Here is a 14,893-nt window from a genome sequence, read left to right on the forward strand (position 1 = left end):
TTTACACAAAAGTTTATCTTTGTAAAGTAAAGATGAAAGATTTCTTTAACCTGGTTGAAAGTTAATCTAAGTTGAAATGAATGAAATGTTTTCCTACCTTGTGAATCTAACAAGTTGATTTACACAAAAGTTTATCTTTGTAAAGTAAAGATGAAAGATTTCTTTAACCTGGTTGAAAGTTAATCTAAGTTGATATGAATGAAATGTTTTCCTACCTTGTGAATCTAACAAGTTGATTTACACAAAAGTTTATCTTTGTAAAGTAAAGATGAAAGATTTCTTTAACCTGGTTGAAAGTTAATCTAAGTTGATATGAATGAAATGTTTTCCTACCTTGTGAATCTAACAAGTTGATTTACACAAAAGTTTATCTTTGTAAAGTAAAGATGAAAGATTTCTTTAACCTGGTTGAAAGTTAATCTAAGTTGATATGAATGAAATGTTTTCCTACCTTGTGAATCTAACAAGTTGATTTACACAAAAGTTTATCTTTGTAAAGTAAAGATGAAAGATTTCTTTAACCTGGTTGAAAGTTAATCTAAGTTGATATGAATGAAATGTTTTCCTACCTTGTGAATCTAACAAGTTGATTTACACAAAAGTTTATCTTTGTAAAGTAAAGATGAAAGATTTCTTTAACCTGGTTGAAAGTTAATCTAAGTTGATATGAATGAAATGTTTTCCTACCTTGTGAATCTAACAAGTTGATTTACACAAAAGTTTATCTTTGTAAAGTAAAGATGAAAGATTTCTTTAACCTGGTTGAAAGTTAATCTAAGTTGATATGAATGAAATGTTTTCCTACCTTGTGAATCTAACAAGTTGATTTACACAAAAGTTTATCTTTGTAAAGTAAAGATGAAAGATTTCTTTAACCTGGTTGAAAGTTAATCTAAGTTGATATGAATGAAATGTTTTCCTACCTTGTGAATCTAACAAGTTGATTTACACAAAAGTTTATCTTTGTAAAGTAAAGATGAAAGATTTCTTTAACCTGGTTGAAAGTTAATCTAAGTTGATATGAATGAAATGTTTTCCTACCTTGTGAATCTAACAAGTTGATTTACACAAAAGTTTATCTTTGTAAAGTAAAGATGAAAGATTTCTTTAACCTGGTTGAAAGTTAATCTAAGTTGATATGAATGAAATGTTTTCCTACCTTGTGAATCTAACAAGTTGATTTACACAAAAGTTTATCTTTGTAAAGTAAAGATGAAAGATTTCTTTAACCTGGTTGAAAGTTAATCTAAGTTGATATGAATGAAATGTTTTCCTACCTTGTGAATCTAACAAGTTGATTTACACAAAAGTTTATCTTTGTAAAGTAAAGATGAAAGATTTCTTTAACCTGGTTGAAAGTTAATCTAAGTTGATATGAATGAAATGTTTTCCTACCTTGTGAATCTAACAAGTTGATTTACACAAAAGTTTATCTTTGTAAAGTAAAGATGAAAGATTTCTTTAACCTGGTTGAAAGTTAATCTAAGTTGATATGAATGAAATGTTTTCCTACCTTGTGAATCTAACAAGTTGATTTACACAAAAGTTTATCTTTGTAAAGTAAAGATGAAAGATTTCTTTAACCTGGTTGAAAGTTAATCTAAGTTGATATGAATGAAATGTTTTCCTACCTTGTGAATCTAACAAGTTGATTTACACAAAAGTTTATCTTTGTAAAGTAAAGATGAAAGATTTCTTTAACCTGGTTGAAAGTTAATCTAAGTTGATATGAATGAAATGTTTTCCTACCTTGTGAATCTAACAAGTTGATTTACACAAAAGTTTATCTTTGAAAAACCAAGCAAAGCTCATTTTATAGCTGAAAAAAAATGTCTCAAACATTAAAACTGAAGCCACTGAGTTATTAATAAGATTACCAGTATCTGTCCCTTGATAGCTTTTTACAGAAAAACTGAAAGTAATAACATTTTTTTCCCCTAATTTCAACTAACAAGAAATAATACATTTACTACCTTGGTTTATCATAAACATGTCAACACTAACTTAATTTTCCCATGGAACGCCTCATTATATTTTAAAAATCATGTTATATAATGCTGAGTACATATGCACTAAACACAGAAAATTTAACAATGAAATTTAATAACTCTATTGTCTCAATACAGATACCTCTTACCCATGGGCTTTAGTCGATTAAACTATTACCCAATTTCCAAATTGTAAATTAACATGTAAGGGTGAGTACAATAAAAGCATTTAGTCTATATCTAGGCTCAACAAACCTGGTTAACCCAGATTAGTGAAACTGTAATACTGTTATTTTGATTAAGTCTCACAACATGGCTTTTATTGGTTATAACAACACTGTGAAATAATACACTCAAGTTATGAAAATGTGGCCAATACATTAGTTGTAGACATGGAACAACTGGAAGTTAGCCACGAGTCCAGACCATATTCTGAAAAACAAATCATTCAATAAAACAGATACCAAACTGTGAGCAACAAACATTTGAATAACACTTGTAAACATTCCTTCCTGTAAAGTATCATTAACAAATTGAAGTTAATGAGGAGCACATTTGAATATGTGCTTGATATGATCTCACATTAGAATATTATTTGTTGGCTGACATCCCCCCCAAAAAAACAAAACAAACAAACTTGCATTATTTTCATTGACAATAAAAGGGGAATATATAAATTTAAAGTAAAAGGAGTGATTACTATTCAGTTAGATCTGAAAGTTCAATTACAGTTAAAGATTTAGATAATGCTTTGTATATTGGGTTTGAACGGAGTTAATGAAGTCCCTTAATTAATTTAATGTTGATAATAGTTTCTCCATCTTTACTGCTGTTGTTTCAAACACATATGTAATTTCAAAATATATATTAAATAGCTTTTATATTTCCATAAGTATACTTGTGGATTATATATGCATACTGGATTTCTTTAAAAAAATAAAATGGACTGCTTTGATTGTTTAATAGGTAAAGTCCAGTTTGGTTTCAAGTTTCTGCAGAGCTACACAAGGTCTGTATGTGCTAGCTGTCTCTAATTTAGCAGTGAAAGAAGACAACTTGTCATCACCTCATGTGCTGCTAGCTGTCTCTAATTTAGCAGTGAAAGATGACAACTTGTCATCACCTCATGTGCTAGCTGTCTCTAATTTAGCAGTGAAAGAAGACAACTTGTCATCACATCATGTGCTGCTAGCTGTCTCTAATTTAGCAGTGAAAGAAGACAACTTGTCATCACCTCATGTGCTGCTAGCTGTCTCTAATTTAGCAGTGAAAGAAGACAACTTGTCATCACCTCATGTGCTGCTAGCTGTCTCTAATTTAGCAGTGAAAGAAGACAACTTGTCATCACCTCATGTGCTGCTAGCTGTCTCTAATTTAGCAGTGAAAGAAGACAACTTGTCATCACCTCATGTGCTGCTAGCTGTCTCTAATTTAGCAGTGAAAGAAGACAACTTGTCATCACCTCATGTGCTGCTAGCTGTCTCTAATTTAGCAGTGAAAGAAGACAACTTGTCATCACCTCATGTGCTAGCTGTCTCTAATTTAGCAGTGAAAGAAGACAACTTGTCATCACCTCATGTGCTGCTAGCTGTCTCTAATTTAGCAGTGAAAGAAGACAACTTGTCATCACCTCATGTGCTGCTAGCTGTCTCTAATTTAGCAGTGAAAGAAGACAACTTGTCATCACCTCATGTGCTGCTAGCTGTCTCTAATTTAGCAGTGAAAGAAGACAACTTGTCATCACCTCATGTGCTGCTAGCTGTCTCTAATTTAGCAGTGAAGGAAGACAACTTGTCATCACCTCATGTGCTAGCTGTCTCTAATTTAGCAGTGAAAGAAGACAACTTGTCATCACCTCATGTGCTGCTAGCTGTCTCTAATTTAGCAGTGAAAGAAGACAACTTGTCATCACCTCATGTGCTGCTAGCTGTCTCTAATTTAGCAGTGAAAGAAGACAACTTGTCATCACCTCACACCCAACAACTCTTAGGCTACTCTTTTACCAAGAAATAGTAGGACTGACCATCACGTTTATAAAGTCATCATGACTGAAAGGGCAAGCATGTTTGGTGGAACTAGGATTCAAACCTGTTACGCTCACATTGTGAGTTGAGTGCCCTAACCAGCTGGCCAGGCCAGGCACCTGCAAAGTTCGGTAAGTGATATGTTGCTGAGTTCTTGTTTTATATTGAAAAAAACCTTATGTTGGTAAGCATTCTCCCTAAGTTAACCCTTAACTTAAGAGTGTCTAACCAGGTTAACCTCCTCAGACTGTGATACATCATTGTAGACCAGTCTATCAAAGTGACAAAATCACATCGAGTTAATGACAAAAGGATAACACATCAATAATGGGAGATGTTTCAAATTTGTTTTTTCCCGAGTTGACCCTTAACCCGAGGAGGTTTAATCAAGCTAACCTTCTCAGACTGTGATACACCAATGTAGACAAATCCATCACACTGACAAAGATCCTCTTTAGAATGTCTAAAACAGCAGGAAACTTAATGTCATAACCAAACATATAACACAAATTATAATAACAATGTGATACAATGTTAACAATTCAATGGAAAATATCCAAAACTTGGTGTTAACAAGACACTGCACATGACAGTTGCTTTATCACTTTCGAGGCACAAATAATTTTTCCTGATAATGAATAACTGGTTTTGATTTTAAACTTAAGTTACAACTTCATTTTAACTTGTGCTCTTCCATCAGGTTCATTTTTAAAACAGACAGAGAACTTGACCAATGTCCAAGATGAAACGTAATTAAGGACATTATTCTCCTTCATCCACAATACGATATTCTAACATTTATTTTACACTAAGAAAGGCCAATTCAAAACTCAATACACGTGAAAACCACGACTAAATCCAAAGTAGCCATAAATTACAATGTATTATTGTTATCACCATCAGAGTTCTAGAATAATTAAGTAAAAAATTATTTTCATCTTAAATAAGACCAGTTAAATTGGACAACCAAAAATTATCTAGGAACAATCTTCTAACGAATGATTCAATAACATTTCAGATACATCTCATGCCTATTATTGGAAAGTTAAACCAGTTTCTCCAACAAATTTTCCTTGGCACTCCAACCGAATTTCAAAATTCTCAGCTGGTTTAATTTAAATTTAAAAGTTTGCCAGCCTAATTAGATCGGTTTCGCCGCTGAAACTTGTGGTAGATGAGTTAATGACGTATAATAAATCCCTCGTCGGTACTACGTTAACATTTTCTTAAACTGTTGGCGAAGTAAACACGTTACATTAATGTAAGAACGAAATACTTCCTCCACAACTAATTAATAGATCACGTTAACCTAACTTTACACATACTAACATAGATCTTAATAAAGACTGTTTATAAGCGCGGTAACAGTATAAAATTATGTAGGCGAGAAACCTGACTTTTAATTAAAACAAATAAAACAAAAGACACACAAAAAACATGGATATATATATATACATATAATCAAACTGATAATTTATCGTCTGCCCGTTTAGGACTTTACGATATATAAATGCTTTCGCAGTCTAGAAATAAATCCTACAAAATTTGGTGTTGATCGAATGTTCCATTTATTTCACTCTAAAGCTATTTTCCCACGTAGTTCCGTAAATTTTGTTTCTAATTAAGCACAAAGCTGCATAATGGTCTATCTGTGCTCAGTCTACCATGGGTATCGAAACCCGGTTTCTAGCAGTACAAGTCCGCAGACATACTGTTGTGTTACTGGAGGATGTCATTCAATAAAAGAACCATGATGTTGAGTTTGGTAGACATTTTCACCCCAATAAACAGAAACTTTGATTTATAAAATAAACACGAGTTTTTAATTTTCAAGAAAACACAATGCACGTCTGTGTTCAAGAAACGTTAATGTCACAACTGGTGGGTTTGCGGCGAGATCTGCCCTTTGTTACGATTTGTTTGTTTGGTTTGTTTTTTGAATTTTGCGCAAAGCTACGCGAGGGCTCTCTGCGTTAGCCGTACCTAATTGAACAGTTTAAGATCAGTGGGAAGGCAGCTAGTCATCACCACTCACCGCCAACTCTTGGGCTACTCTTTTACGAACGAATAGTGGGATTGATCATCACATTATAACACCCCCACGGCTGAAAGAGCGAGCATGTTTGGTGAGACGGGTATCCGAACCCGTGAACCTCGGATTACGAGTCGAATGCCTTAACAACCTGGCCATGCCGGGCCAGTTACGAAGTGATCCAAGCATGCTAGGTCATGTTTAACAGTTTCGTGTTGTTTTTTTTAATATATATACAAAAAGACATACATGTGTGTACATATCTGTAACTTTCGAAATTTGATTCGGACCACTCGATATCCGGATAGCCGTCGTTCTACTGTGGTGTATTTATGACGAATACTGAATATATCCTGAATGCAAGTAAACATGTCGATGGAAGTGTACATATATATATGTTTAGCTTGCTTACTATGATTACTGTATAGTACAGATTGATTAATCCACTAACTTCAAGTATCGAAGTTCACTTTGATACGTCGTTAAAGCAAACTGAAATCCACTGGACTGGCATGCCGCGGTCAGCTCTTCTTCCAACAGGGCAGTCAAGTCTTGAAGGTTAATTTTCAGGTTGGGATTGTAGCCGAGTTCCTGAAAAACAAAGCAGTTTGATCTGAGTAGCTATACACAGACATACACACCTGTTATTCTTGAGGTATCGATCAGTAGGGATGTTTTATATATCACAGAACATCACTGAACGGTCTACAGTCAACAACGTAACTGCCCTTAATATGAGCTCACGTAATATTTAAAACCAAATATAATTACGCATTGTATTTGTGTGCGTGTTTTAGGGAGGGGTAAAACAAAGTAATGCTCTATTTCCAAGTGTTTCGTTTTTCCAGAATCAAATTACCACTGTTCGGTTTCTCACGGTATTAAATATTTCATACTGTGTATCTGGCTACCGGCATTAGCTTTACGGCAAAGAATCGCGGTAACTCTTACATATTTCCTTATCATAACATAGTGATATTTATAAGGTACTCTCATCGAAATATATAGATAAATATTTAGGATATAATCAGAGGAGTCATCAGGACTTAGCACACGGGCCCCGAATACCCAGTTGGTATCTTGAAAAATCAAATAAAAGAAATCTGGTACATATGACACTGAAACACCGAAAATTCCCACACCTATAGGTCCGAGCCACGACAAGGGACAGGTTTCTCACCAGCAAGTGTGAATACAATTTTTTTTTTCTACAAATGATTTAATTTTCAAGCACAGCTATTGATGCATACTGTGAATTCTAATTAAAGTTGAACATGGGCAAAAGACGCCTGTTTTGATAGACGCCACGCCATAATTAGTGCAGCAGAGGAAGGAATTTTTTATATCTATGATTTTTCTTAAACGAGGCTAAAATTGGCATCACAAAGGAGACGATGATGATATAGGCATTACACGTTAAACCGAAACTGTAACCTAAATAAGGATGTAAGGCTTAAGTGTCTCCTGTAGTCCATATATCTAGTGTGGCTTACTGTCAGTAGGCAGTTCTTTCTCAAGCAGATCCAATTTGTTTAACACTCCTATGAAAAGTGGGGCCTAATAGGCCCCAGTGCAACTTGAAAGGTTATTAATATTACGCTAATAATTTTGTATTTAAATGAAATTGCCATTTAAATTCATTAATGAATAGATTAACGAGATTCCCACTGTCCCTATCTACTATCTAGCGAAACCACAGCCAGGGGAACGGGCTTGGAGAAAACAGGACTAGAAACGTCTTTTCGTAGGAGTGTTAAACCTGTGTGCTTCTCTATTTCCACGACACCAGAGGCTAGATTTTCGAGCGTAATCTTTGTATGACAAAGTCATATCTCTGGCTTCTCACACGTGTGTGTATGTGTGTTTCATATAATTTAATAAGGTCGTAGAGTACAGATATATCGCGTGATGACAGCACAGCGTAGTGTTCATTTTGTATACTTTCAACCTTTCTTGGGAAGAGGTTTGATTTGGGCTGTCAAAGTCTACCCGACAAGTCAAGTGGCTAAGAAGTTTAGTTTCTTCTAAAAGTACATATTAAACTGAGCTTCCCTTACCGATTGTGTCGTACACACACGACACTTATTCCAAAGTAACAACGAAAATAAACCTCAAAGTTCGTGTTTCTATAATACGAATGTCTGGAAGCAATTTTTCGGAATAATCTTTATTGTTTGTTGATGGAGGGTTCTTTGTTTAATTTGTATGGACTCTACCACTAGGGCTACTAAAAGGTAGTACAGAGCAACCCAAAAGTAGCAGGACTATAGAACGTGTATGGGAGTAATATATCTCCTAACACTATCAATTCAGATAACATATAGTAAATACAAATATAAAAGAGTCATGTTTGTTTGTTTTCGAATTTCAGGCAAAGCTACTCAAGAGCTGTCTGTGCTAGCGGTCCTTAATTTAGCAGTGTAAGACTAGAGGGAAGGCAGCTAGTCGTCACCACCCACCGTCAACTCTTGGGCTACTCTTTTACCAACGAATAGTGGGATTGATCGTAACGTTATAACGCCCCCCACGGCTGAAAGGGCGAGAATGTTTGGTGCGACGGGGATTCGACTCCGCGACCCTCAGATTACGAGTCGAACACCTTAACCCACCTGGCCATGTCAGGCCTAAATGAACCATGTTGCCTCAAAATGGCGTCGGTCGCCTGCAATGCAGAGAAAGGACAGAAACGTGTTATATCAGAGTTTTGGGCCACCCTGCATGTTGGAAGTAACACGTTGGTGAAACGTTTTATGTAAAAACCAAGAGATAAAGGAAATAAGAGTAGTTTAAACAATGAGTATTGTTTCACTGATCCATTAAAACTATTAAGTGATACGTGATTAGAACGAATAAGGAAACTTGTTCATTTCAATAGATCTAGTACATAGTAAAGTCTAACTATTTATAAATAAACCTATATGTATATTAACCTTGAAGAAGCCGCAAAGGCGAAACGTTGGTTTAAATTAAAATATATTCTATATTCATCTGTAGTGTATATGTCTTTTTTTTAACTTTTTTATCAAAATATGCAAATCCATCCAGTATGCACAACCATTTTGAAAAACAATAAATAAACCTTACGAAAGTAAGAAGTGATAATTTTGAAAACATGCTAAGGTAACCAAATGTTATTAATAACAATATACTGTTTTTTATTGCACTAATCAAAAGTTAGCAACTAGTCTTATGTTAACCTGGACGTGCCGAGATTGGGACTTCATGAAAATACTGCTGCAAGGTGGACAATAGTAATATGTTAAATGCATCAGTATGCCTCTTGGTGGACAAACGATAAATAGAAGATTGGAGACTTCATGAAAATACTGCTGCAAGGTGGACAGTAGTAATATGTTAAATGCATCAGTATGTCTCTTAGTGGACAACCGATAAATAGACGATGTTTAATGAGTGCAAGACAAGGCATCTGATATTTTCAACCAGAACAGCACGTTATGCGCAATAGGCTAAAAGGTCCTGTAAAGGATCGGGTACATCCACCCCTAATTTTGTAATGATGACCATCAAAATAACAACTGCTTCACATCACCCACCGCCAAAAGAGCTTTGTCTGGATCCTGGAACATAACAATGGGGCTGACTGTTGTTTTTCTAACGCGTCCAAAATTGAATGTGTGTAATGTGGTCAGCGGAATCGAGATTTAATCCTTGGGCTTTCCTGGCACGTTATCTCGCAAATTTTAAATAAATGACAAGAAACGCACACTGAACCATTCAAACTACTATTTGAACTACTATCCTTTTCAACTCTTGACATTTCAAAATTAACATCAGCAAGGATGTGACATCTTAACTTTGAAACAAAGGCTTAAAAACCATTGGTTAATTCACGAATAAAGTTATTAGCAACAATCAGAAAACAGCTTATTTAAACAACACAAATGATGCGATATGACTGAATGATGTTCATTAAAATGTAAGTACATTTAATAAAAGTTTTAAATATTTTATATAAATTACACATTTCTAAAGGTTGAATATTCAGCCGGCGAACATCAAATTCACTCTAGTGCGAGTCTGTTTCGACAACAGTTTAATAATATAAGGACGGGCGCACCCTTCCATCCAGTCTTTCTAAAAATAACTTGTTGAAAACATTTATTAATAATAGTTTACCACGAACCGAAAGTTCTCCCAAAGGAATGACGTCAACTGAGCAACCACGTGCGGAAACAACAATACCGCAGTTTATCGAGAGAATACACGAGATCTAGTTTGAGGGATGTAAAACTATGTTTACAATACCATGTTTCTTGCGACCTGATATTACCAAGTCGAAAATCCTAACCACTTCAGAAAAGATATTTATCTCGCGTTATTACATCTCCCTCTCTCTCGGGAAACAGCCACGGCACGTGGAGTGAACAAATACAAACAATGTTACTCTCATACGGCTTACGAAGCGAATGAGAAAGTCTGAACGTCTTGTCCCAACAACTTGCGTTTAGGCTTAAAGGCGGCCTACAGAGAAGCGTTTTACGTAAATAATGGTATTAGATTATTTGATTAGAGTTTCGTTAATTCTCTGTATTCTATATGTTAAGTAGACTGTTACGTCTTATTTAATGTCCGTTTCAACTGTCAAACAAACATGGTTGAACGTAACGAAAACAAAGCCTAGGGAAACATTCCACCAAACTTTAAGGAGTCATTTGTATTTGAGCGTCGCCACATCGAGCTATGTGTTGTGTCGACCGCGGGAAATCGAATCGTGGATTTTGGCGTTAAAAGACCGCAGACTTACCCTTGAAGAAGAAAGGTCCACCTTTCGAAAGCGCTCGGATTATAGGAGTTTATATTTTAAGCTCTTTTAATTCTCGAAAATTCCTAAAGAATTATATTAAGCAAGTGATATTTAAAAATGTAATGAGTCTAATAGTAATGCCTCATAACAAACACAGTGAAAACTCCTTTGAAATTAAAACTATTTTCCAGTTTTCACCTTGGAGTTTATTTTGATAGATTTTACCTACATTTTGTTGCTAATGGTAATTAGGTGATTCGATTAATATTCTAGATATATTACAAGTTGAAATGTGTTTGTGTTGAGAAAGCAATACGGTGAAACAACGTTGTACAAAACCTTGAATTATTAGTTCAAGTAAACAGAAACATAACTCAGGGACTACAGGGGCAATCGTATGTTTTAAAGAGTAAATATGACAAAGAGAATTTTTTTGAAACGATTATTCTACGCGTATAAGACAGCAGCACCCAGAGTTTAAAAAGAAATTGGCTAAATAGACAAGAGAATAAGAGGGAATCCTCAATAGCCGAGGTTGTGATTAACTCTCATATCGATCAAGAGATGGAGCTATAGTCTGTACTTGGAAAAAAAAAAAAACCAATAAACTCGGATCAATTCTGTGAGCCGTTATGCCGTGACTGAAAACTTAAATCACTTGAGTGTTATATAAAACAAGAGGAACATTTTGAATTACATTAGGAGTGACGCAGTAAAGAAAACGACTCAAGCAAGTCCCGATATTAAGACTTACTATTAAATATTTCCATTAGATTTATCATGATTTTGTTACATATAAAATCTAAACGCCCACCTTAGAACCAGGTAGAAAGTAATTTTCTGTTTGATTTGGTTTGGATTTCGCGCAAAGCTACACGAGGGCTATCTGCGCTAGCCGTCCCTAATTTAGCAGTGTAAGACTAGAGGGAAGGCAGCTAGTTATCACCACCCACTGCCAACAAATAGTGGGATTGACCGACACTTTATGACGCCTCCACAGCTGAAAGGGCGAATATGTTTGGTGCGACGGGGATGCGAACACGTCATCTTCAGATTACGAATCGAGTGCCTTAACCACCTGGCCATGCCGGGCTGGTATAAAGTGACAATAAGAGTCAGCAGTCCACAAGTATTTTCACTAGACACAACTACCTTCCTACAATTTTTCACCTTACAGTTTCATATTTATAACATTTTCGTGTCTATTCCACGTTTAACAGAATTCCAACACGTTACAAGAACGTACAGTTTAGTTTTGAAAAATGACTCATTTGCGTAACCTTAAAATTACGGTATTTTTTGTTTGTTGTTTCTAATAACATGAAACATTAAGGAAAAACACTATTAATATCGCAATTAGTCCACTAATTACTTCCAAGAATTCACTTTTTATTGTACAAAGAAAACGAGCTGTAAGAGGCAAAATCAAAGTATTACCCAAAACCATGCGATTATGTTGACCTCTACCGGTATAAAAACATGTCGTTAATTCGAGAGGTTATGGTATTACGGAAAGGCACGTTCACTATCAGGTTCTCTACCTTCTGGTTTTAAATTTAAAAAATCTGATGGACTCATTTCGGATGACGTAACGAGTTTTATCCATTGCTAATAATTTGAAAAAAACATCGTATAGATCCTGCGCGAGCGTGTGATACTATCCAACACGTATTGATTATTTAAATAGTTTCAAATAATGAGCTGGTAACAGATATACTGAACATGATGATAGGCACTTCTTCTAAATAGCATTTCTACAGATATTTAGTAGCACATGAATTATCCTGCAACTGTCACTTTGGCGAATTAATTACTTAAAGAATGTCTGCACGTGAAATGTCCGAGCCATAATGGATCAGTGGACAAATCTGAACAAATTTGCTCCAAGATACGAACAATCCAAGACATTGCTTCTGGAAGTATTCTCAAGTAATTCTCAATTACACGAACCGTATAATAACCAAAGGGTTTTTTCGTTTTAGAGTAAAATGACATTTGATTATCTACTGTGTCCGTCGCGACAAATCGAATTCCGGATTTTAGCATTGTAAGCCTGCAATCTTGCCGCTGTTCCACGAAGGAGTCGTACGTAGTAAACACACTGTTTCCAAACTAATTATGCATCATATTCCTTACAAGTCCCCGATTTTAATTTACAGGTTCCTTGATAAGATACGTTTGATTAAGTTTGTTTTGAATTTCGCGCAAAACTACACGAAGGCTATCTGTGCTAGCCGTCCCTAATAGAGCAGTGACAGAATAAAGGGGGGAAGACAGCTCGTGAGCGCCACACACTGACTCATTTAGGGCTTCTCTTAACAACAAACAGTGGGATTTCCTATCGCATTATAACGTCCCACAGCTGAAGGAGAGAAAATGTTTGGTGTCACGGCGATTCGATATCTGCGACCCTCAGTTTGCCAGTCAAGCACCCTGACCATCAGTCCATGTCAGGCCCTCTAATAACAAAATAATTTCATTTAAATTCAATAATTATTGCTGGGGTTTATTTGGCGATTCACATCAAAATTAAGTGTTTATTTCGTTCGTCGCACTACATAACGAAACAGGCAAAAAACAAACAAGAACATCAGTCAATACAATGGACTACCTGGACCTCACACAAATCGGTAATATGAGGGTTAAAACAAGTGTGCTGTTACTGAATATTTCCAGACATCGCATGAAATCGGGCCATTACAGTAAGGCCATCAATCTTACGAATGAACTAACTGTCTTCTGAACATATAAGAGGATATCACGAATCGCACAGAACATCCATAACTACATATATATACGCTAACACACACATACTGTAGATCAGAATCGTTGTTAACTTTAAGGGTCACACCAGCAATCATATTTTTTATTTTCTCTCTATTTTAATTATAAGTTACATTCATACAATATTAGTGTACTGATGCTTCACCTGATACGTTGTTTTAAGAAATACTAACTGGTTTTGGTTTGATCGTTGTTAAGCCTAAACTATACGAAAGGCTTCCGAACCTCATGTTTTTGACGAAAGTTTTTACAGACATTTGATACCTGAGGTTAACATACATTATACGAAGCAGAATAACGTGTATTACTTTCAAAATCATTGAAAGGATTTGGTTTGATCTGAATTTCGCGCAAAGCTACACGAGGACTATCTGCGCTAGCCGTCCCTAATTTAGCAGTGTAAGACTAGACGGAAGGCAGCTAGTCATCAACCACCCACCGACAACTCTTAAGCTACTCTTTTACCAACTAATAGTGGGACTGACCGTCAAATTATATCGCCCCCACGGCTGAAAGGATGAACATGTAGGAACATGCGGTATTGTGAATAACTGGGTCATGCGTGAGTGTATGTCCCATATTTTGATGCGCATGACAAAGGTTCAGGTTTAGAAATAACTATGAGATAACGGTAGGTTTATTTTTCTCACTGCACTATACGTATACACAAGTTACGTGACTGGTACCCTGCCCACCTCCAGTTTCTTCCAAATCACATCGGATTCAAACTCGTGGATACGTGACCAACACACCATTCTACCGTTTGTTTACTGCACCAAATGAAGACAGAAACCTCTCGTATTCAAGAACTTGTTTGGTCACGGAATATGTAAAGCGCATAGAGCCAAGGAGTTCCACTGGAGAATCACGAGGGAACGTGCACTGTGATCAATGTTATTGGTCTATACAACTAAATTACCAAACCTACGTTGTGAGTAATTAGGCATAGCCCGTGGGTGAGCTGCTAAAGAATGTAACGTAGTAATCACCTGGTGTACAGTTGATTAACTGCGTGACTCAGTAAGTCTGGCTCATCTATAAACACCTGCTCCGTAGTGGCATTAAAGCACAAGAAATGCGATACCTATATTACTAACAATAAGAATAATAATCTATGTGCATTTTTTACAGCATTATCTCTGTCTTTTACGCGTCTACTGCGTATACTCTCGCTTCCGTTTCTTCTCTACTGGAAAAATTCTGCAACGAAACAGGCACACATACGATAAATCAAAACTCAACTTAGTAACGATCGTAGGCACTGGTTTTTAATTTTCTCATATTAAAAACTGAAAATAAC

At 35.7% G+C, this 14,893-nt stretch overlaps 1 protein-coding gene across 1 annotated transcript in view; it reads right to left on the minus strand.

Moving 5' to 3' along the window:
- LOC143228458 (ninein-like protein) overlaps positions 1–14,893 on the minus strand; it is a 118,827-nt gene that overhangs the window by 24,591 nt on the left and 79,343 nt on the right. The window contains exon 5 of the mRNA XM_076459715.1: positions 6,496–6,635. Coding sequence (XP_076315830.1) covers positions 6,496–6,635 — 140 coding nt within the window. The remainder of the gene's footprint in view (positions 1–6,495; positions 6,636–14,893) is intronic.

This window comes from Tachypleus tridentatus, chromosome 10 (genome assembly GCF_004210375.1).
Source record: "Tachypleus tridentatus isolate NWPU-2018 chromosome 10, ASM421037v1, whole genome shotgun sequence".
Lineage (NCBI taxonomy): Eukaryota > Metazoa > Arthropoda > Merostomata > Xiphosura > Limulidae > Tachypleus > Tachypleus tridentatus.